The sequence below is a fragment of the Sinocyclocheilus anshuiensis genome, unplaced genomic scaffold (genome assembly GCF_001515605.1).
Source record: "Sinocyclocheilus anshuiensis isolate Anshui unplaced genomic scaffold, SAMN03320099.WGS_v1.1 scaffold1297, whole genome shotgun sequence".
NCBI classification, from domain to species: Eukaryota; Metazoa; Chordata; class Actinopteri; order Cypriniformes; family Cyprinidae; genus Sinocyclocheilus; species Sinocyclocheilus anshuiensis.
In genome coordinates, this window is record NW_015548271.1 from 108,641 (window position 1) to 134,501 (window position 25,861).

General features: G+C 36.4%; 1 protein-coding gene across 1 annotated transcript in view; it reads right to left on the bottom strand.

Moving 5' to 3' along the window:
• Positions 1-25,861, bottom strand: part of LOC107655743 (N(G),N(G)-dimethylarginine dimethylaminohydrolase 1-like) — a 58,364-nt gene that overhangs the window by 9,600 nt on the left and 22,903 nt on the right. Inside the window, exon 2 of the mRNA XM_016443316.1 lies at positions 853-952. Coding sequence (XP_016298802.1) covers positions 853-952 — 100 coding nt within the window. The remainder of the gene's footprint in view (positions 1-852; positions 953-25,861) is intronic.

The window sequence follows — 25,861 nt, forward strand, 5'->3', positions numbered from 1 at the left end:
AGGAAAGAGTGTTTTTTCATAGTGAACTCTTTTCCGGCCATTAGGAAGTGATGTCTACTTCATCTATGTTTTGAATGACAGTGGAAAAAATTATATTTGAAAGTATACAGAAAACTGATATTTTAAATTGTAATAATATTCCACAAAATTTACAGTGTTTTCTGTATATTTGATCAAATAGATACAGCCTTGATGAGCATAAAAAACGTCTTTAAAAAACATTAAAAATCTACTGATCCCAAACTTCTGAACAGCAGTGTAGTCTCAGCTTTTTGATCAAAATGTTGCGTTTATTTTATGAAACTTGCCCACATTCAAGTGTTGTTAAAAAAAGAATGCACGAAGCTGTTTAAAAGCAGAGGCCCTGATCTTTCTTTTGACATATTGCATTTTCAGATATTCATAAAACAAAATATTCTGGGGGCCATGACATTTTTGTAAAAATGATTAAAAATGCTGGCAGTGGCTGGTAACTTTTTTTTTTTTAACGCTGGCAGGGAAAGAGTTAAAAATGTAAAAATAAACATCACAGATTCATGCATCTTTGGTCAGTGGGGTCAAATAGTCGGAGACTATACTGTATAATACTGTATATTCTGCTCTGTTTCTAGGTGACTAATCAAATATAAGCAATCAATGCTCAAGATGCTCTTATGCTGGAAAACATCGTTTCAACTTTTCACAAAAACCATCCTGCTGCTTAAATTTGTATGCATAACATGGCATTGAAATAGAAATAAATGCAAAGCATCTGTGTGTCTGTTTGTCTGAACACACAGGGATTTGATTGGCTGATGCTGACCCACAGGGCGGTCTCTGTTCAATAAAGGTATTATAAGCTCAATTGTGAACCTGTGAACAGGACGTCTCCTCCGTCCAGCGTGGCTGATTCATCGGTCATCTCCACTATATTAAGCCCAAGCTCCGTCAACGCAGCTTTCACGGCCTCCGTCTGAAACAGAAAAACATTTACATTTATTCATTTTGCAGAAACATACAAAAAACACTGCATAAAACCCACACAAAATACCCTAGTAAAGGCTATAACATATACTATAACAGTCTCTCTTTCTTTAACAACTACAAAAGGCTTTTAATTAATTTAACTCTTTTTATTGACGCTTTTCAACAAGGAGATGAAAAAGGAAAAAGACAATAATCATCACTTCAAGGTTTCAATGTTACATGAGATCAGGCAAAAAGTATTTCTTATGCTTATATACTGTATATATATTATATATATATATATATATATACACACACACACAGTAGTGGCCAAAATTATTAGAACACTTGACAGGTCTGAAAATACTGACCTTTTTTGCCTCCAAAACATGATTTCATTTCATAATGTTCATGAAACATGCAGATGGTTGCTCTGAGCACAACAAATATCAGATGAAGTGAATCATACTGTTTTTATCCACTTTTAACTTTAATATTTGGTATGTCCCCCTTTTGCAGCAATTATACAGCGACACATCTCTCTGGCATTATGCATAGTGTCAATATATTTCCTGAGAACTTCAACACTAAAGTTATCCCATGCCTTCTGCAACTCAAGCCAAAGTACTGTCCAGTTTATTTTCCAACTCATCCCAAATTTGCTCGATGGGGTTGTAGTTCATTTTATGGGCATTGTAATGGCACACAAACACACACACACACACACACACACACACACACACAAACAAATTAAAGATAAACAACAATAATAAACATACAAAAATAAATATGCAAAAAAACAAAGAAAGAAATAAATAACTATCAAAGCTGAATATTTAAAAATAAGAATATAAAAAATGTAAAACAATAGTATAAAAAAAAAAAAAAAGAAAAAAAAAAAAAAATCCAGAAATTAAAAAAAATTTTAATGGAAAAATGGCATTGAAAGTAACAAAAAATGTTCTAGATATTTAGCATGTGAGGGCCAAAAATCTCCCTGTTTTTGTTTGTTCTGATCATTTTTTCTTAGTTATTTTTTCTTAGTATCACATAAAAAAGCATCAATTTTCCAAAGATGTGCATCATCAAAACAATTCGGACAGGAATATAATTAAATAAAACAAAAGATATATCACAATACGAAAATAAACAGTGTTTAAAGCACTTATTTTTCCAGGTGAAACAGTTTCTGAGGGATCAATAAAAACACTCGTGAGGGCCGGGCCATGCCTCCAGTGTGCTGTGATTGGCTGATTAGCCCGTCAATCTAATAACGCCAGCCAATCACGTTCACAATCAGTCAAACTGATGGAAATGAACTAATTACACAGTACACCCCACTTTCTGTCACATCCCAATGACAACACGAGTCGCTTCCCTGAGAATTCACTGACTAACCGTCCAAAAAAGTGACTATTGCAACATCAGTGGTGTAAGAAATCAAACTGAACTCTGCCCTCATAAAAGTAAAAGCACTCCTGTTAATCTGGTCCAGGAGGCGAATGTTGGCCTGCAGGGAAAAAGCGAATCTCGGACGCTGCCAGGAGCCGCGGATGACATCATCAGCAGGGGCCGAGGGTGATGTCATGCTGAAGGAAACATGTAAAAGGTTTATGAGGAGAAAGATTTAGAGGAAGTGAGGAGCGGACAGTGAGGTGCGTGTGTGAGGTTTACAGCTGCTTTAGCGGCTCTCGGGGGTCTGGTTTTTCGCAGCATGAATCAGTGTTTCCACGGCGATATCTGGCGATGAGGTCACCGCGGACTCTGCTGTCGCCAAGCATGAGGTCATCCAGGTATGTCGCCACGGCAACCACAACCCCCCCCCTTAACCTCACTTAAATAAGTGAAGACACAAAAACACACAAGAGCAGCTCAACAAACACAGACAAACAAGAGCGCCGATGTAAAACTATTTTTTTTTATTGGCATTACTAGAAGAATATTTATAAGTATGTTTTGGTCTAACACAAATGTCTCTCAGCTTTTTAATAACTACAAAAGTCTAGTGATTAGTTTTGTGATTAAACTCTTTTTATTCATAAATATAATTTATTTATATTTATAAACTAAACAAAAATATCATTATATTATTTTTTATTAATTTTGTATGTTTTTATTCCTATATATATATATGTGTGTGTGTGTGTGTGTGTGTGTGTGTGTGAGACCAGAAGATGAAGATAAAAAAAAACAGGAATATCAAAAAATATAAAAACAATTCAGTAATAATAAAAATAAATTTAAACGTCAGTTAGTTTTGTTCTGTTAACAGATTTAAATGTCGGTCAGTTTTGTTCAATTAGAGATTTAAACGCCAGTTGGTTTTGTTCTGTTAACAGATTTAAACGTCGGTCAGTTTCGTCCAATTAGAGATTTAAACGTCAGTTGGTTTCGTTCTGTTATCAGTTTTAAATGTTAAACGATAATGAATGCAGCAGTCGTCATTTACTCCCGACATCTGAGCCGCTGAAGATGCAGAGGATTAATGTTACATTCATTTTTGAAGGGAATGCGCCGATCCCCGATCTGCCTAAATGCGTCTATGTTCGTGCGAATCATTCATGATCCAGCTTCATCAACAGTAGAAGTGAGTATAAGGGTTTTTTATGAATCTGTGCAAATCGCCTTTCCTAATAACGTGCTAGTTAGCAAGTTCTGTGGCTAAAGTAAACAGTATCATGAGAACGGCTCGTCACCCACGGAAGAGAGGGGCGGGGTCAGCAGAGCTCATTAGCATTTAAAGCAACATGAACTAGAATGGCTTGCTGAAAACAAAGCTGATTTTGACGGTAAAAAGGGTTTTTTACACTAACATTGAGAAATTTTAACCAAAGTATGTTATATACTTTTCATTAAGACCCTAAAGAATCATATCAAACTGTGGAAAATGGGCATCCGATGACCCCTTTAAACATCGGTCGGTTTTGTTCTGTTAACAGATTTAAATATTGGTCGGTTTTGTTTTAGTAACATATTTAAACGTCGGTCGGTTTCGCTCTGTTAACAGATTTAACGTTGGTTGGTATCGTTCAAGTAACCGATTTAAATGGTGGTCAGTTTTGTTCTATTAGAGATTAAAATGTCGGGGGGGGGTGGGGGGTTTCTAGTAAAAGATTTAAACGTCGGTTTTGATTAAAGATTTTTATTTATTTATTTATTTTACAAAAATAGTCTTATTGAAAACTAACATTTTAGTTTTAAAGAACACATTAAGATTTGTGGAACCAAAAAACGAGTTTTTCAAAATCAGAAAACAGAGTAAAATAGTCTACATAAAACAAGGTAAACTAAAATGTGCTCTCTCTCGCTCTATTTACGTATGTATATATACAATAATAATCTAAAAGAATGCCACTGTTAAACAAAAACAAACAACACAAATAACAACGCTGTTTCCGTGTGCAAACATTACAATTTGAATGTTAAAGCATCTGCCACTACCTGGACTGTTCCAATGATCCCTTTAATTTAATCCTGGTATTTCAATCTCAGGAATTGTGACTCATGGGTTTTTTATCCACACTCGGTGTGGAGCTCACCCTCCTCTCTGTCCTTCATTGACTCTCTCTGTGTCTCATTTTGTCCCGACATGCTCCGGCAGTCCCTGGATTCCACCTGCATGCATCAGCGCTGGTCATTATCCAGCGACTCCTGCGGGACGAGGGACGCATTCCTGCCATTCCACTGCGCATGAGCACAAACGGCCTCTAATGCCACGCAGAGCGGCTCTCAGCGGATAAAGTGTCCGGTGTACAGTGAGGAATAAATGGCCTACTGTACCCAGAGATGAGATTAGAGTCCACAGAGACATCCAGCGCTCCTGCCGAGTCACTGAGATCCGTGTCAGAAAAACCATCCTGATGCTTGAGCGGACATTGAGGACCTGAATGACTCAATCACAACTAAACAATAAATGATGCATCCTGATCAGGGTGGGGAAACCATTTTCCCACCAGAAATAAAATAAACAATTTAGACCAAAACGAAAATAATTTATTATACTATAAATAATAAAACAACAAAATATAAAAAAATATACATAGAAAATAATCAGAAAAGATGAAAAATTCAGACCAAAAGGTCAATAGCCAAAAAGAATAAAATAAAAATATAATAATTTATAGTAAGAAAGAATATAAACAATATGTTCACAAGAGCAGCTGAGGATGTAAACGAATCAATTACAATTAAATAATAAATGTTGTGTCCTGAACAAAGGAAACCCTTTTGCCCAACAGCCATTAAAAAAATGAAATAAAATCAAATTCAGACCAAAAACTGAATGCTCAAAAAAAGTACACACACTCACACAGACACAGACACAGACACATACACATACACATACACATACACATACACATACACATACACACACACAGACAGACACAGAGTGTGTGTGTGTGTGAGTGAGTGAGTGAGTGAGTGAGTGAGTGAGTGAGTGAGTGAGTGAGTGAGTGAGTGAGTGAGTGAGTGAGTGAGTGAGTGAGTGAGTGAGTGAGTGAGTGAGTGTGTGAGTGAGTGAGTGAGTGAGTGAGTGAGTGAGTGAGTGAGTGAGTGAGTGAGTGAGTGAGTGAGTGAGAAAGTGAGTGTGTGTGAGTGAGTGAGATAAAGATAGATAAAAACAGATTTATCTGTTAGATAAAGCCCCCCAATGCAAAGTCCACGGATCACCAGCCTGTGTACATGACCTAGACTACCAAACACCAGCACAATAAGCTGGCATTTGTACCCAAGGTTCTCAATGGTAGATATCAATGACTGATATTTTAAAGTCTTAGAGCAGTAAGAGTCCTCCATAAACAAGTCAAATGCACATGACACCTCAAATAGTGTAACTGTTTTGCCATTCTGAGAGATGTTAACGATATCTGGTGTATTAGCAATTCCTAGAAAAGTATTTGCAGGTGAGTTGAACCATTCAGACTGTACAGTAGTGTTTAAAGATCTGCTCATCAGCCACACGGGGAATCTGAGCAGCAATGAGGTCCACAAGTCTGTCATGTCTGGCAGTATATACTCCTTTAAATGATGAACAACTGTTCATGATGTGGGCTACTGACTAGTGTTGTTTTTGGCGGCCTGTTTTAATTTTAGTTTTAGTCTAGTCTTGGTGTGAAAATGTCATTTTAGTTTTTATTAGTTTTAGTCACGTTCATACTCTTTTTAGTCTAGTCAAGTTTCAGTCAACTAAAAGTCTGAGCATTTTAGTCTTATTTTAGTCAGAATTATCCATGACTATTTTCGTCTAGTTTTAGTCGACGAAAACTGATGACATTTTAGTTGTAGGAAGAACCTGTAGACGTGCTTTTACACAGAAAGTGAGGATCTCCTCGCTGATGGTGGCATTGCTATAAATGGTGTGTGATACAGAGTGGTCCACGCAGGGCAGTTTTGGATTGGACCAGTATTCCATGTTTTGGGCTCTTTGAATAGACAAGAGAGTCTGCCTTGATGTTCTAGGCTGGAGCAGGTGAACAATGTTGTTATGGTGCAGCCTGGCTTCCACGATGACAGATGGGTCCTCTACGACTGCATCAGAGACCTCTACAGGTTGGTAAACTGGACAGAACGCCAAAATGTTGAAATTGTCCTGAATTCTGCACATCTCTTGAATAATATAAAGAGACTATATTATATATATTTTTTAATCAAATTAAAATAATAAAAAATCTTACTGGTCAAAACCTTTTGACTGTGTATTAAAACATTTTCTAAAGTGCCTAAATGTCAAAATTAGTACAATATATTTGTTGAAGAATTCTAATACTGAACACACTATTGAATTATTAGGCTGTGACTGTTCCACTTCCACAGCTCAGAGGAATGACTTCATTACGCTCACAGTCACTATCTGCGCTCGTTTACCGCAATCAGTCCCGAACACAGAGAGACGGAAGACTGAAGGAACACGTGAAGCGTGAAAGCTCGTCTATCACCAGATCCTGGAGATCTGCCCAGCTGCAGCCATTCCTCAACTAACTAAAACCTGCAGAGATGCCAGACTCCAGTCATACAAAAGATTGCTGGTACTGGAAATAACAAATGTTAACTGAAATCAGCTTAAAAAAATAAAACAAAATATTTCAGCTTTATCAGTTTAAACTGATGTACTACAATAACTAAAACTGAAATAAAAATGAATAAAAAGCCAAAATTACTATGTAATTTCTATTTCTGTGCACATTCGAGTACAAACGTTGTTAGATTAACAGCATGCTAGCCTTAAACTCCACTGGAATGAACTGAGTGTTAATTCAGCTAATTGAACTTTTTTTAAATCAGTCACTTGGAGAATTTCATGTATGCATATTTTGGTTAATATGACAATCCTTTCAGGGTTTTTCACCGACGCATTTGACCACATTTAACCCTGTAAAGCCTAGGGGTGTCGAAATGAATCGTTGCATCGATGCAGTAATAGACCATAATCGATTATAGTCTATGACGTCATTCGCATACGCGCTCGTCGTGCGAGTATTAAAAATGCACTCTCTAATTTTAAATCGGAGCTTGGCTTTTTCCCGCATATGGTATGTGTGCGCGCTAGAGACAAAAACTCGGCGGGCTTCATTGCATGGAATATGCGCTGTGAGACACGTGCGCATTGTTTGACAGTGCCTCCACTCGCTGTTATTTCAGTGTTTTACTTTCGATACGCTTTCATTTCTGCCGTTTGGAATGCAATACGTATTAGATGCACAAAACTCACGCACTGACAGACTTTCACGTGCGCTTTGTGTTTGTTTGTCCTGAAGCTCGATCGGTTAAATGCGCTTTTATCTACTTTTATGATACGAAATTGATGTAAACACAGTCAATTATGTTTTCAGAACAGGACAAAACATCTGATATGTGGAAATAGATCTGTGCATTAGTGTGAATGCAGTCTATTAAAGCTGCCACTGTCTATGAACTCATCGGTAATAATCAAACGGCAATAATTCTGTCAGGACCACTATCGTCAAAGATGACTGACAATTAGCATACAGTTTGGATTGGCGGTATGGTTCCTTTCTGGGCAAGAACTCCCTGCACCTCCATGCAGCCTAGCATGGATGAGAGCAGGGAGAGCAGCAATAACCCCCCAGGGTAAACAGAACAGAACTAACATAAATGTATTGCAGGTATTGTTAAAGTTCAATCATTTTATGTACACATTTTAGAATTAGTCTGGTTCAAAGGAGAATCAGAAGGCTGAATCCCGACTGACAGAGGAGGAGCTGGGGATGGAGGAGGGTAATTAACTATTGAGCAATGCGAAAACTGCTGATAATACTGAGGGACCTTATATATGAATGCTTAGATAGGTGTCGTATTCCCATAGGTTGATGGGGATCAGCTGAGAGTCAGCTGATGCGAGCTTGACTAACGTGACCTGCCAGAACTAACACTACGCTTGATTGCTGATTAAAAAAGAAAAAAACATAATTATGATTATCTGTAAACTTTCGGATACTTAAAACACTCTCAGATACTGAAAGTGCTTTTTGTTTATCACTTGTACTCGTCTTTTTCCCCCTTTATTACTTTATATTTGCTTGTATGTTTTGAAGCTATATTTACTTTTAATTCTTAACAATAATTAATTATATATTAATTAATCTATTAATTAATTAATTAACAATTATTTTAAAGAATAGCCTGCTTATATAATTTAATAAAAATGCACAAAATAAATTTGATATAATTGTGATGCATCGTGATATCGAATTGAATCGAATCGTTGACATGATAATCGTTATCGAATTGAATCGTGACACCAGTGCCGATTCACACCCCTAGTAAAGCCTGACATACAAAATAATACTGTCGTGAAGATCATTCCTCCGCTGAGGAACAGTGAAAGTAAAGCTTCTGGAAACAAACACTCCTCAAAAGATCCTGAGGATCAGATTTGAGACTCTAAAACATGATTGATGGAGAATCAAGTAAAGCTGAGCTGCTTCAATCCAGTAAGTGTTCATCTGGAGATATTACTGCAGTTATTCTGACCTTTACTTGATAAAACCCAGTCAAGATTTGACACGAGAAGCTCCAGCTGAAGCTGGACGCTTGTACAATTTTTACTCCAAACTATCAATCTGACGACAGAAGGCTTGTGGTAGATTTGCGTGTGACACATTTAGAGGACTTAGAAATATGAAACAATAGGCTTTATGTGGTTTTCCCGCCAAATTAGCTCGGAACATAAATTCAAATTCAAGTCAGCAGATTCCAAACAATAAACTCCAGAGAAAGGCCGCCGTTACCATGGAAACCAGCACACAGCGTTCCGAAACGAGGCATTAAACATTCCGTTTCCCAGAATTAACGTGTCAACCAATAAACGATGGAATGAGAGAAATGTATCCGATCGTGGATTTATAACCCGCAGAAAAACACGAGGGCTCGTTGTGATTGGCCGGAGAGATTACGAGAGTCTGGAGAAACACACACATCTGAAGCCAACACAAACAGCGGGAAAACCAAACATTCTTCCCAGACACCTCCAAAACCCCGGAGACGAACAAAACCCGTGCTGCGCTCTGGACGCGACTGGCTGTAAATATTCATCCAGATCCGCAGGAATGGAGACTCAACAAACACACAGCTGCTCCAGGAGCGCCACGTCTCAATCTATCACACCTCTTCATCTCACTGACGCAGACGGAGGAAATGAAGCGCTTTAAACACACACACACACACAGCTCTGATAAATAAATGCAAGGCGCTCCTGCGGTTGATGGACGGAAAGTTTCAAGGTTTGGATTTAGGGTTAAAGGTCAGAAAAACATGAAAAATGTCAATTTTCTCATCATTTACTCGGCCTCATGTTGCTCCAAACCTGCATGACTTTCTTTCTTTCACAGAACATGAGAAGAAGAGAAATGTTTGTTCATTCATTATAATCTCAAAATAAATTAATCCCACAATTCACTGCAATAAGCACAAACTTTTATCAAGATTGCAGACTTTACAGAAATGTAAAAATAAAAGATATATTTTATTATTTTTCAAATGATTTTTATAAATCTTTTATTTTATATGTATTTATTATTTTATATTTTTATTATTATACATAATATATATTATATACATATTTAAAAAAAAATTATGAACTATAAAATAATCTTATATATAGAGATAAAATGCCAATTAAAAAATAAGTAATAATTAAAACAGATATTACAAACAATAAATAAAACCACATAAAAAAATTACTAAACGTTTAACTAACATTTTATAAAATAAATAAAATAAAGAGATACGACTTTTAAAAATACTATTTAAAAAAACTGTATTAGTAATATAATAAAATTTTAATAAATTTAAACAAATAAATAAATATATCTCAAGATGGCAGACTTGACATAAATGTATATACAAAAACCGATTTATTACCAATAAAACAATCCCGAAATGCACTGTAACAAGCTCAAACACACATTTTTTTCTGAAAAAAAGTTGAGGGAAATAATTATAATTTTATACTGAATAAAGTATAAATACTGTATATTTCATATAGGAAGCATACAAAAAAATATGTATATTTTTAAGTATATTCAATAGTATGTATACATATACATATTAATATATAAGTTCTATATAATTAAAATATATATAGTATTTTTATGTAATTTATTTTTTGTACCCCATTGACTTTGTATAGACAACAAAACAATGAGACTTTTCAAAACAGCTTGACATGAAGGCGAGTAAATGATGACAGAACCTTCATTTTCAGGTGAACCGTCTTTAAAAGTAAATGCACACATGAAGTTCAGTCTCACATGGGAAGGCACCAGACCTGCGCTGAGAGGGGGATTATGGGAAACTACAGCTCTCAGTGTCAGCTGGCTTACGAGCGAGACTGTGAAGCTCATCTCTCACCTGTGCAGGTAAACAGGACCACCCATGTATGTGTGAGAGAGTGTGTGTGTGCAGGGCCGTGCAGAGACCTTTGGAGGGGCAGGTGCTCAAAGTATAAAAGGGGCACATGGAACATGGCTTTTAATAGGGCTGTGCTCTTTGCTGATACACGTATCGAAACGGATGCTTCTGTATTGATACAGCAGCAAATGCCGTGACGCAGTTTTGAAAAAGAAACACAGAACAGAAAAGACCATTTTAAGTTTAAAAGTTAAAAGAAATGTTTCTTTGCACCTCTTAATCACTCTTAGAATTAGAAACGGAATTATAGCCTATTATTATTATTGAGTTTACAGGGTATGGTGGTTTTGCTGTTGTAAACACTACCGTTGTTGTTGTAGTAGAAAAAAAAATATATTTCTGTCTTATTTAAAATAGAATTATATTCTAATCCTGTTCTGAATTTATTAGGTATCTAAAATGAGGAGAAGTGAATATCTGGATGCAGTGTGTGTTTAATTCATCCTCGACGCCGGAGGGCGCTCTCGTGCAGAAAGTCCAAAACAGACTCATAGAAGTAATAACTTATGACATAAGCATCCGGCTATCGCTGTAGCTGAGCTGAATAAAAAGCAGAAAAAATGTGAAAACAATAAACACACGATTGCGAAAATATACGATTTATGTGTGTTTTTCAAACTATTTCCAGGTAATAAATAAACTTTATGAATAATGCAGTACTGATTGACATATCATTTAGTAGCCTATAGAAACTATAAAATATATTTCCTGCCTTATTCTGTGATAAAAATGGGGAAAGGTGCTCGTAGTAGCCTTTATAAACCGATCATAAAATTGTCATTAGGAAAATATCGAACAAAAATAATATAGCCCCTTGCTGCAGCTAACCTTACTTCCACGTGTGTGTGTGTGTGTCTGTATGTGTGTGTGAGAGAGAGAGTGTGTGTGTGTGTGTGTGTGTCTGTATGTGTGTGTGACCTGACAGAATCACACAAACGCACAGGAGCCATAATAAATCACATCACATGCAGTTCACTACAGGATTTACTGTAGTTTGAGGAGACACTCTTCTGTGTAATTTATCGGAGTAATTAATACACATGAACAGTAATTACAGCAGTTCACTTCTGTAGAGGCGTATTTTTTCATGCCATTTCACAGCAGTGCTGGTAAAACAAGCTGTGAATCATATTTAATCTCTTCAGAAGAAACATTAATCTTCAAACTAATTTCAAATGAGTTTCTCTTCTAATCTTGAAGTGTCTAAAGGAGGAGAGGACTGGACAACATTCAGCTGCTGTGTGTGAGTGTGTGTGTGTATGTGTATGTGTATGTGTGTGTGTGTGTGCGTGTGTGTGTGCATGCGTGTGTGTGTGTGTGTGTGTGTGTGTATGTATGCGTGTATGCGTGTGTGTATGCGTGTGCGCGCAGAAGGAGAGACAGAGGAACTGCAACTTTTTAACCACCAATCAGGGCTGTGTTTCCCGTATAACATCGTCACTCGCTGATGAACCTCCACAGTACGATACATTATTGTGGAAATGAACTACCAAGTCATGACTGTTTCCCGAACACGGTCGCATCTGCGTAGTTTGAATCACATTAGTTCAACGATATAGGGCTAATTATTAATTAATTAATTAATTAATTATTCTGCTAATGAATTGATCTGAGATGGTGCTGGGTTGAACATGGCACCTGATGACTAATTTACTATTTTTTGTTCTCTGTCATTTTGCTTTATTTCATGTTTGATTCATCACGGGTTCCTTTTACATCATACTCCGGGGTTCATAATAATATACATTTAATTTATTTTATTTTTTGACTTTATCTTTTGTTGTGAATTCTTTACAATTTTTTTATATATTTTTTTTAAATATATTATTTACATATTTTGTCTATTATTCTATAGTATTCTAGATTATTTAATTCTTTTTTCATTTTATTATTTTTTTCATTCTATGATCAGATTTTTTTATTTTATATTTTTTTATATACTTGTTTCCGTAATGTATAATATTTATTCAAACATATTTTATATAAATGGAGCTAGACTTCACTGAAATGGGCCCCCTGTGGAGCCGGGCCTCCTGATGGAGCTGAGCCTTCGGACAGAGCTGGGCCTACTGATGGAACTGAGCCTCCTGATAGAGTTGGGTTTCCAGATGTAGCCGAGCCTCCTAATGGAGCTAGACCTGACAGAGACGGGCCTCCTGTAGTCTGTGCTTGGAGACGTTTATGGAGCTGGGCCTCCTAATGGAGCTAGACTTCACTGAAATGGGCCCCCTGTGGAGCCGGGCCTCCTGATGGAGCTGAGCCTTCGGACAGAGCTGGGCCTACTGATGGAACTGAGCCTCCTGATAGAGTTGGGTTTCCAGATGTAGCCGAGCCTCCTGATGGAGTTAGACCTGACAGAGACGGGCCTCCTGTAGTCTGTGCTTGGAGACGTTTATGGAGCTGGGCCTCCTAATGGAGCTAGACTTCACTGAAATGGGCCCCCTGTGGAGCCGGGCCTCCTGATGGAGCTGAGCCTTCGGACAGAGCTGGGCCTACTGATGGAACTGAGCCTCCTGATAGAGTTGGGTTTCCAGATGTAGCCGAGCCTCCTAATGGAGCTAGACCTGACAGAGACGGGCCTCCTGTAGTCTGTGCTTGGAGACGTTTATGGAGCTGGGACTCCTAATGGAGCTAGACCTCACTGAAATGGGCCTCCTGATGGAGCTGAGCCTTCTGACAGAGCTGGGCCTCCTAATGGAGCTAGACCTCACTGAAATGGGCCTCCTGATGGAACTGAGCCTTCTGACAGAGCTGGGCCTACTGATGGAGCTGGGCCTCCTGATAGAGTTGGGTTTCCAGATGTAGCCGAGCCTCCTGATGGAGTTAGACCTGACAGAGACGGGCCTCCTGTAGTCTGTGCTTGGAGACGTTTATGGAGCTGGGCCTCCTATTGGAGCTAGACCTCACTGAAATGGGCCTCCTGATGGAGCTGAGCCTTCTGACAGAGCTGGGCCTACTGATGGAGATAAGCCTTCTGACAGAGCTGGGCCTCCTAATGGAGCTAGACCTCACTGAAATGGGCCTCCTGATGGAGCTGAGCCTTCTGACAGAGCTGGGCCTACTGATGGAGATAAGCCTTCTGACAGAGCTGGGCCTCCTAATGGAGCTAGACCTCACTGAAATGGGCCTCCTGATGGAGCTGAGCCTTCTGACAGAGCTGGGCCTACTGATGGAGCTGAGCCTCCTGATAGAGTTGGGTTTCCAGATGTAGCCGAGCCTCCTGATGGAGCTAGACCTGACGGAAATGGGGCTCCTGATGGAGTTGGGCTAAACTGGCGGAGTTGGGCCTCCTGATGGAGCTGAGCCTCCTGACAAAATTGGGCCTTCTACTGTAGCCGAGTCTCCTGATAGAGTTGGGCCTTCTGATGGAGCTGTGCTTCCAGATGTAGCTGATCTTCCTGTGGAGCCGGGCATCCTGACAAAGTTGGGCCTCCTGATGGAGCTGGGTCTCCTGACGGAGCTTGGCCTCCTGATGGAGCTGGGCCTCCTAACGAAGTTGGGCCTCTTGATGGAGCTGGGCCTCTTGATGGAGCTGAGCCTCCTGACGGAGCTGGGCCTCCTGACAGAGTTGGAGCTGTTTATAGAGCTGGGCCTCCTGATGGAGCTAGGTAACTGGTTGGCGATTGAGACCTTTGTTGTGGAGTCTAGGTCTAGGTAGCTAGCTGAAACCTAATAAGTTGTCTTTTTATATTTTATTTTATTTTAGTTGGTGAAATTTATTTCAAGTGACAATGTTTTTTTCTTCTTTTTTTAATTTTAGTCAATGATCATCTCAAGCTTAAAACTAAAAAGGCAGATTTATATTTTCATGTATAAAGACACGATTTATACAGTTGAAAAGTAATATGTTCAAAATATTATTTTTCTCCACTATAGTATACTCTACTGCTAGATGTATTATTTATTTAAATATTTTTCATTATTTATTTATTTTAATAATTATTATTTATTGCAGTGTTATTTTAATATTGAGATACCATTGTAGATTTAATATATATATATTTTTTTATATATATATATATATACTGTATATATATATATATATATATATATAACAGCGTTAAAATATATAGATTCAAATGTATATATATTTAGATAGAATGCATGCTAGTTGCTATAAACTATAGTAACTATGGTTTCGGGTAACGACAGAACTTGCGACCATAGCTGGCTAACGATGCTTTTGGGAAACGCACCCCAGAACAGAACACCCTAGAAACAGCATAGCAACACAAAACCACCAAGAAGTCCTTTCAAACTGCGTAGTGAAGACCATCACAACACCAGCAAACACACACTCACACATTCACCTCACAATACACACACATCTAGTTAATACACGCCCATTAAGACAGCAGAATGAATGCGTGTGTGTGTTTGGTTCAGGTTTCCATCTCTCTGTGAGCAGCTCTTGAGGAATGAGAGGTGAATTCCTGATAAGACAGAGTCAACATGAACAGAGTTTGATTCCAGCAGCATCAAAGGGATCAGACACACTCCCTTCTGCTTAACCAAGCTCCTTTATCAAAAGATTCAGCAAGTCACATGACTCAGTCAGGGTCCAAAGGAGAGTAAACATGGCTTTGAAGAGAAAACACTCACCAACACTGAGCCGCAATGTAAAAATGAATGATATCTGATGCAACTGAACCAAAATACTTCTGCTTTAGTGTTTCACAGAACAAAGAAAGTCAGAGAGGTTTGGACACGAAGGTCAGTAACAGATGACAAAATTTTACATTTTTCAGTGTAAAATAAATTTGTGTATTTTATACACTAGGCTTTTCAAACTGGTCTGTGGAAAAGTTTATAGAAAAACAGGGTAAAAAATCCACAAAAAATAAGGCTTAAGTGAATAAATCATTTCCATAAAACCATTAAAAAAAAAAATTAAAAAAAATTCGCTACTTGAAATACATTGTTAGCTGAAGTAAAATAAAAATAAAAAAATTAAAAAAAATTCGCTACTTGAAATACATTGTTAGCTGAAGTAAAATTAAAAAAAAAAAATCTTATTTCAGCTGCCAAGGCAACATTTATCATTTTAATTTACTTTAATGATGTAATAAAATAAGCAAACCTAAAATAAAAGTAATAAAAACTATGTAGACATAAATCTAATATACATGATTTAAAATATGATAAAAACTAAATTTCTAAAGCCTTAACTAAACTTAAAATGAAACACAATATACAGTATATATATATATATATATAAAAAAAAATATATATATATTAAATCTACAATGGTATCTCAATATTAAAATAACACTGCAATAAATAATAATTATTAAAATAAATAAATAATGAAAAATATTTAAATAAATAATACATCTAGCAGTAGAGTATACTATAGTGGAGAAAAATAATATTTTGAACATATTACTTTTCAACTGTATAAATCGTGTCTTTATACATGAAAATATAAATCTGCCTTTTTAGTTTTAAGCTTGAGATGATCATTGACTAAAATTAAAAAAAGAAGAAAAAAACATTGTCACTTGAAATAAATTTCACCAACTAAAATAAAATAAAATATAAAAAGACAACTTATTAGGTTTCAGCTAGCTACCTAGACCTAGACTCCACAACAAAGGTCTCAATCGCCAACCAGTTACCTAGCTCCATCAGGAGGCCCAGCTCTATAAACAGCTCCAACTCTGTCAGGAGGCCCAGCTCCGTCAGGAGGCTCAGCTCCATCAAGAGGCCCAGCTCCATCAAGAGGCCCAACTTCGTTAGGAGGCCCAGCTCCATCAGGAGGCCAAGCTCCGTCAGGAGACCCAGCTCCATCAGGAGGCCCAACTTTGTCAGGATGCCCGGCTCCACAGGAAGATCAGCTACATCTGGAAGCACAGCTCCATCAGAAGGCCCAACTCTATCAGGAGACTCGGCTACAGTAGAAGGCCCAATTTTGTCAGGAGGCTCAGCTCCATCAGGAGGCCCAACTCCGCCAGTTTAGCCCAACTCCATCAGGAGCCCCATTTCCGTCAGGTCTAGCTCCATCAGGAGGCTCGGCTACATCTGGAAACCCAACTCTATCAGGAGGCTCAGCTCCATCAGTAGGCCCAGCTCTGTCAGAAGGCTCAGCTCCATCAGGAGGCCCATTTCAGTGAGGTCTAGCTCCATTAGGAGGCCCAGCTCTGTCAGAAGGCTTATCTCCATCAGTAGGCCCAGCTCTGTCAGAAGGCTCAGCTCCATCAGGAGGCCCATTTCAGTGAGGTCTAGCTCCATTAGGAGGCCCAGCTCTGTCAGAAGGCTTATCTCCATCAGTAGGCCCAGCTCTGTCAGAAGGCTCAGCTCCATCAGGAGGCCCATTTCAGTGAGGTCTAGCTCCAATAGGAGGCCCAGCTCCATAAACGTCTCCAAGCACAGACTACAGGAGGCCCGTCTCTGTCAGGTCTAACTCCATCAGGAGGCTCGGCTACATCTGGAAACCCAACTCTATCAGGAGGCCCAGCTCCATCAGTAGGCCCAGCTCTGTCAGAAGGCTCAGTTCCATCAGGAGGCCCATTTCAGTGAGGTCTAGCTCCATTAGGAGGCCCAGCTCTGTCAGAAGGCTCAGCTCCATCAGGAGGCCCATTTCAGTGAGGTCTAGCTCCATTAGGAGTCCCAGCTCCATAAACGTCTCCAAGCACAGACTACAGGAGGCCCGTCTCTGTCAGGTCTAGCTCCATTAGGAGGCTCGGCTACATCTGGAAACCCAACTCTATCAGGAGGCTCAGTTCCATCAGTAGGCCCAGCTCTGTCCGAAGGCTCAGCTCCATCAGGAGGCCCGGCTCCACAGGGGGCCCATTTCAGTGAAGTCTAGCTCCATTAGGAGGCCCAGCTCCATAAACGTCTCCAAGCACAGACTACAGGAGGCCCGTCTCTGTCAGGAGATGCTCCTCTGTGATCAGGGCCTCTTCCTGTAGCCGACAGATCCAGACGGACTCTGTAATGGAAACTCTGACTCCAGAGCCTGATGGGAAAAGCGCTGGCATCTCTGGCCTAATGCCCCGTTCACAGACACACCTCACCTTTCCCCCGCACCGGCGATGTGGAACGAACAGAGAGGAAAACAGATGACGAGACACCAGAGAACGTGCGTGTGGCTGTAAACAATTAAATCAAGCAGGCATATTACTCAGACCTACAGACAGAAACGTCAACAAACTAAACTACTAACCCTGAGAGTTAAACTCGAGCGCTTGTGCTCCAGACGCGACTGACAGCGCACATCGTGCAGATCGGACGACTGAACTATTTAATCACACTGACTTTCACTGAAGAAGAGAAGAAGCCCACATCTAGAGATCAGAGTATCATGCAGAAACACTTTTATTAGTGTTTTAATTTAATATGTTTTTAAATTGATTGTAGCTAATACAGTATTTAAAACAACTCAAAGCAATGCCATTGGTTTATGTTAATATAAATGTTTTACTTTTTTAATAAAAAGCTAACTGAGACTTATCATTGCTCTTTTGTTGATTTTGATAGCTTCTATTGTCCTCATTTGTAAGTCATTTGGATAAAATAATGTATAATGTAAATGAAATAAATAAATAATAGCAAATACAGTATTTAAAAAAAAAACTTGAAGCAATTCCATTTTTTTTATTGAACAATTATTATTTTTTTTTTTACTGTTTAAATAAAAAGCAATGCCATTGTTTTAATGTTAATATATTTTTTTCAATGAATGAATCACAGCAAATAAAGAATAAAAAAAACATGAATGTTAATATATTTTTTTAAATGAATGAATCACAGCAAATAAAGAATAAAAAAAACATGAAGCAATGCCATTGTTTTAACTTATATTGTTTTAACATTTTTAAAACATTAAAGCAAACAGTATTTAAAAACAGCTTCAAGCAATGCCATTGTTTCAATTTAATGTCAATGTTGTTTTTTAATTAATACATTTTTCATTTAAAAAAGAAGCAATGTCACTGTTTTAATTTAACGTTAATTTAAATAATAATCAAATATATTAATATTTTTAATAATAATATAAATTAATTAAAAACAAAAAGCAATGACATTATTTTAAACTAATATTTTATTATTATCATTTCACTGTTTTAAGTAAAAAAAAAAAAAACAGTTATAATTTAATACATTATTATTATGATTATTATTTAAATTCCTATTGTAAATCTCCAGCGAGCACAGACTCTTTCCTCCTGTGGACGTGCTGATGGGATGATAGTTTATTTGCTCTGAAGGCACACTGAGTCTCTGATGGCATCTCAGTGGACATGGACTCTGTCATGCTGTCATTCCCAGCATTCCTGGCGTTCCCTGAAGGGTGTCTTCACTGAGCGAAAGAGAGAGACACTGGAACAACCTCACGACTCGGATCAAACTCATCTGTCAATATAATATTCATATACAGAACGCTCTGACACAAAAAAACTCAACGCTGTGATCTTAGAGTGTCATAGGTGGTAGCTATGTGGTTGCTAGGGTGTTCTATTAAATAACCAATAAAAGTTCCTTTACTTATTTTTTTTGTGATAATGGCAAATTTGCATATAGAACATATAACCTGCTAAAAAACTTATTAATATTTATTTATTCATTTATTTATAAATGGAAGCAAGCCTTTTCCAAAAATACTTATAATAATAATAATAATAATAACAATAATAAATTATACATAAATATGACAAAATCCCTACTACAAAGATTAACCACTCAATGATTAGTTTTGAACATTATTTACAACACAACTGGGATTAATGATACACACAAACACAATGCCACACACAGAGAAACACACACACACACTCACACATCTGGATTGCATCACATTCCTCAGATAGTCGATATTCTTCAGATAATAACACACAGACTGAGTTTCCTTCATCAGGAGCATGTGCTGATCACATTCTCACTCCTGCTGATCTCAGAACAGCTCGACTGACTTTCTCCTGATGTTCACACACACACATACTCACACTCACACACACACACACACACACACACACACACACACACACACACACACTCACGCACACACTCATGCACGCACACACTCACGCACACACTCACGCACACACACTCACACACACTCACGCACACTCTCTCACACACACACACACACACGCTCACGCACACACACACACGCTCACGCACACACACACATACACACTCAAATAATAGATCAAATAAATAAATAAATAAATTCACCATGTCCACAATTTAACGGTTACTGCACATATGATGCAAATAAGAAACACAATTGATCAAAATAACACATTAATTATAATAAATAGTAATGCTAAACGAACACTAAAAATGCAAAAATTCATAAAAGTATATCTTAAAAAAAGTGAAGCTGTGTAATTAGATTTTGAAATGAAGATAAGACATTAATAATGAATAAATTTGAAACAAATAAAACACTATAAATTGCTCCTAAACTGTAAAAGTATCTCACTGCCACTCAGTGTCTCTGTTAAAGGTTCACCGCAGCTGAAGGAATGAAGGATCTGGATTCTCGTTCCTTCATCATCGTCTTACACAAACAAACACAGCGGGACTCCTGAGGCCTTTCCCATCTCTCTCTCTGTCTGAAGAGTTCAGGAGCGGCGCTCTCTCATGGAGAACTACAACAAACAGCCAGAAAACTCAAGCGTGAACCTGAAACTTACTCGGGTTTTGCGAAACCAAAATCCTTAAAGCAATAATTGCAATAAATTTGCTGAAAATGTGCTCATCCTCAGACAATCCAAGATGTAGATAAGTTTGTTTCTTCATCAGATTCGGAGAAATCTAGCATTGCATCACTTGCTCAGCAATGGATGCTCTGCAGTGAATGGGTGCCGTCAGAATGAGAGTCTGATAAAAACATCACAATAATCCACAAGTAATCCACAGCACTCCAGTCCATCAGTTAACATCTGGAGAAGACAGAAGCTGAAAAAGACCTTTTTTATCTAAAATATGAGTCCATAATCCATAATAACGCTTCCTCCAGTGAAAAAGTGTTCTGGGCTGAATCAGGAGAGAAATCTGCACAGATCAAGCAGCGTTTAAACAGCTCTAAACAAATATGTGGCTGGATTGTGATGTGAGAGACAACAGCAGATGCACTTTTTCACTGGAGGAAGCATTATTATGGATTATTGACTCATGTTTTAGTTAAAAACGTCTTAATGCTGGATTTGTTTCAGCTTTTGTCTTCTCCAGATGTTAACTGATGGACTGGAGTGGGTTACTTGTGGATTATTGTGATTAGGGCTGAGCAATATGGCCAAAAAATTATCACAATATTTTTTTTCATATCAGTCGATATCAATAATTATCACGATAAATGTAAAAGTTTTATTTCTTTCAAGTTTAAAGGCAGATTTTTGCTCCAATGTGAAAGCTCTAAAGAACTATTCTTTATGGTCAGAACATGACAAACACTTCGTTTCTGAATTCTATCTTAATAGAAAAAAATAATTTCTTAGTTCTGCACGTTCTAGTAATGAGTGATATTGTTTCAAATCAAGAAACAGGTTTGTGTTGCCTGATAATATTAATAATATAACATTTTTTGTCTCTTAGAAATACACATTTGATAGTAGCTTGAGTTAGGATGCAGATTTATGTTCATTATCAAAATCAGTAATATAGATCTGTAAAAACTGTAGCAATCTCATTTTAATATGGTGAAATGTAATTATTCTGACTGTTTGAGGTGTTTTTTAACCTATGCTACTTCCATAGTAGCATACATTTAGATCATGATAATCACAGTTAAAACCACACATATAGCACCTCAATACCATGGTAAAAATATAATATGGCGAGGTATTTGTATGAAAAACAGTAGTCTAAATAGTATAAATGCATAAACGCTATAGCAAAAATACTGTAATTATATTCCATTACTCCTCCTTCAATACATTTAATACATGTCTACATTAAAGGTCCCATATTTTACACCTTTCTGGAGTTTTTCAGTTTTGACAATATGGGACCTTTAATAATATAATAAAATTCGACACGAATACCCAGATTTCCAACATTTATCGAACTGTTGTTATTGTTTATCGAGGAATCATTATCGATTTATTTCACCCAGCCCTAAATGTGACGTTTTTATCAGCTGTTTGGACTCTCTTTCTGACGGCACCCATTCACATCCATTGGAGAGAACGTGACGGAATGCTCAATTTCTCCAAATCTGATGATGAAAGCAAACTCATCTCATCCGTTAAATATGTGAGCGATGACATCCCGATATTATAAAACGTCGCATGATGACGTGATGCGAACAAAACAAACAAACAGCAACAGAATCACAAAGGAATGAATGGCGAGTCTCTAGCAGAGCTTTAAACAAAAACAAGGACAAACAGACGCAATCAAAACAATATTCACAAAACAACAACACGGGCCTGTTGCCACGACAACCGGCGCTCGGCTGGAGAGCAGCTTCCTTCCCGTTTGTTATTCTGATGATCTCAGAATCATGTTAACACGCACATCATGTTCAACCTAAAAACAGCGCCTCGTGCCGAACAAACAACATGGACTTACTCTATGTGGAGCAAAAATGGAGGCTTTTAGGTGAACATTTGCTGCATGAAGATCCTTCAAAACCTATTTTGCGTCCTCCAGGAAAAAAAGAAAAGAATGACATTCTGGTTAATACATAATCATAAAATTCATGTTTTTGGATCTACTGCAGCTTTAAGTTCAATATTGTGGTTTAAGCAAAGATTTAAGTGGTAATTGATGCAAAACATGTCCGAAACAAGTGTTTGGTTGTGTAATGTGAGGAATAATCAATTTTTCATGACATAAAGACACACTTTAATTCTGACCACAAATATGACGATAAAATGTAAAAAGTCGTTATAAGACACAACCAATGTTTTTTTTTTTTTATGTAGACGGTTTGTATATCTTGTATCTGAAGCACTGAAATCATTTACATCATGAAAGTCAGACTATAATAATAATAATAATTAATCATTTAATTAATAATAATAATTTATGCATTTAGCAGACGCTTTATCCAAAGCGACTTACAGTGCATTCGACATATATATATAATTTGATTAAATGATATTTACTATCATTCTCACAATTCCATAAATCATATTAAAAATATAGTGTAAACTTTAAGCATTCTGGATAAACTCCTAATGATAAATCTGATGAGAAAATGAGGTAAACTAATTTTTACTTTTTGTTAAATGCTTAATAAATTGTTGTTAAATTGTATACGTTTCATTATTTCAATTAATTAGACGTGGTTTTGGATTACTTATATTTTATGTAATCATTAAAACTGAATAAAAATTGGGGAAAAACAGAACCCAGAAGAATTAAAAATGGAAAACATGGTATTTGCGAAAAATATTTATAAAAATTATTATATTTTTGTTAAACTTTTAATATATTGTTGCTAAATTGTATAATTTCCATGATTTAAATAATTTAGTTTAAAAGTTAATTTCACCATTAAAATAAAATCCAGAAAAATGAAAACGGAATTTGGGAGGGGAAAAAATAATTTCTAGGGCCCTAAACATTTAATTTTTGTTATGCTTTTAATAAATTGTTGTTTAATTGCATAAGTTTTTTCAATTAATTAGACATGCTTTTTTGATTACTAACATTCAATTTACCATCAAAACAGAATTAAAAAAAAAAAGGAAAAAAACTGAATCAAGAAATATTTAAATGGAAAAAACTGAATTTGGGAAACAATAAAATGTATTTCATAGGGTTCTATTATTGTAGAATGTTTTTATAAATTATTTAAAAAAAATAGGACTTCAATTGATTAGACATGCTTTTTGATTATTAAAATCGAACTAAAATGTAATCCAAAAAAACTTAAATGGAATTTTTTTTTGGATAAAATGTATTTCACAGGGTCTTAAAATTTAATTTTTGTTAAACTTTTTATAAATGATCTTTTCAATTACTGAAATTTAATTTAAGCATTATTATAATCCAGAAATATTAAAGTGGAAAAAAAGCGGAATGCAGAAAACTGAAAAAAAAAGTTATTTGTAAAAAATAAAATATATTTATAGGGCCCTAATATATGTTTCCAGGCTCTTGCGTGACGTGAGAAGGAACCCGAAAGGAATCTGAGCCGCTTCAAACAGATCTAACCTGAATAGTATGTGTCCTGAGCAGCAAATCAGCATATTATTATGATTTCTGAAGATCATGTGACACTGAAGACTGGAGTAATGATGCTGAAAATACAGCAGTGCATCACAGGAATAACTTACATGTTAAACTATATTTTCTCTAAAGTGCAGTGAGGAGTTTACAGACGTCGACAGGAAGTTTCTTATGCAACAGGATCTGCAGCATCTGTGAAAGATTTGTAGCGTCTGGACCAATCAAAAACACAATTTTTCATTTGATTTAACAAATCAGTTATTCATTCTGCATTCATATCCAGATCCCGGACAGACGTGTCCTCACAGGAACGGCACGCAGATGTGCAGCGTGGGACACAGGTGCATGCTGGGATATCGAGCCCACGGCCAATCAGACGCACAGCCACGGCTAACGAAGGAGAAACGCCTGGACGACTGCAGCAGCAGCAGCAGACATACGTACAGCAGAGACGAATGTTTCTGTCATTATCATTCTTGAAGTGGCTCGTGTTTGAGGTAAGGTTGGAGCGTGACGAAGAAAACAGCCATCTTCACCAGTTTCTCACAGACACACATGAGCTCATGGACTGAAAGCAGAGGACTGAACTCTGACCCGCCTCATTTCTGAAAAAAATGATGAGTGTTTCCAAACAACATGCTTTTCTACTTCAGCAGATCTTTGGGGAAAAATAATGGAATTATTTAAGAATGACACATAACAACAACAGAAATACAACAAAAATGATGATGATGATAATAATAATAGTGATAAATAATTAAGTTATAGAAAAAAATAAGTTTATATTAAAATAAAATAGTATACAAATAATATTAATAATAATTTATTAACACAATTAAATTACAAAAATAACTTACGTTTATATTATAATATACATTTTAATAATAATCATTTATTATTGAAATTAAGTTAATTTAAGTTTATATTATAATTATTTAAAAACATAAATAACAACAATTATAATAATCATTTAAATACTAATATAAAACATTATAAATAATAATTTATTATAAAAAAAAATAAGTTTCACATGTAAAAATATTTTTTATTTAAATAAATGTTAAAATAATTTTACATTATAAAACAATTATCAAACAACAAAGAAATAGTAATAATTTATTTAATGTTTATTTACCTTGTATAACAACAACAATAATAATTTATTATAAAAGTTACATTATAAAATTGTACATTATAAAATAGTAATAAAAATAGTAATAATTAATAAATAATAAAATGTAATTAAATAGTTTAACACTGTAAAATAATAATAATAATAATTTAATTACATTATACAGTAATTTTACATTATAAAATAATAATTTATTATAACAATTTAATTAAATAATGTTTCATAAAATAATATATTACAAATATTACATTATAAAATTGTACATTAAATAATAATAATACAATTTATTATAAAATGTAATAAAAGTGATATATTATAATTATTATACATGTTTTTATTGCTGTAGTTATTAAATAAAACAATCCAATCCGTTCTGTAAATAAGCTATCAGACAGCTGAAACATAAAAATAACTGGTTAAATCACTGAGTAATAATTCATAAAACAAACTATATTAGTGGATATGTACTCATCAGGAAGTCAATCTAGCAATGATGGACTTCTGTTTGACTTCGAACATTAAGGTGGAATATGAGAAAGTGCTTTAGCATCCAAAATATGACACACTTCACCTTTCAGAGCATCGCGTGTGTGCAGCAGGTGAAGTCATCGACCCGATCCGGAGCACAGAGGTCACCGGGAAACAATGACGTCAGCTGATCACACACACACACACGCGCACACACACACACCACAGGCAACATGTGTGTTCTGTTTATGGACGCTG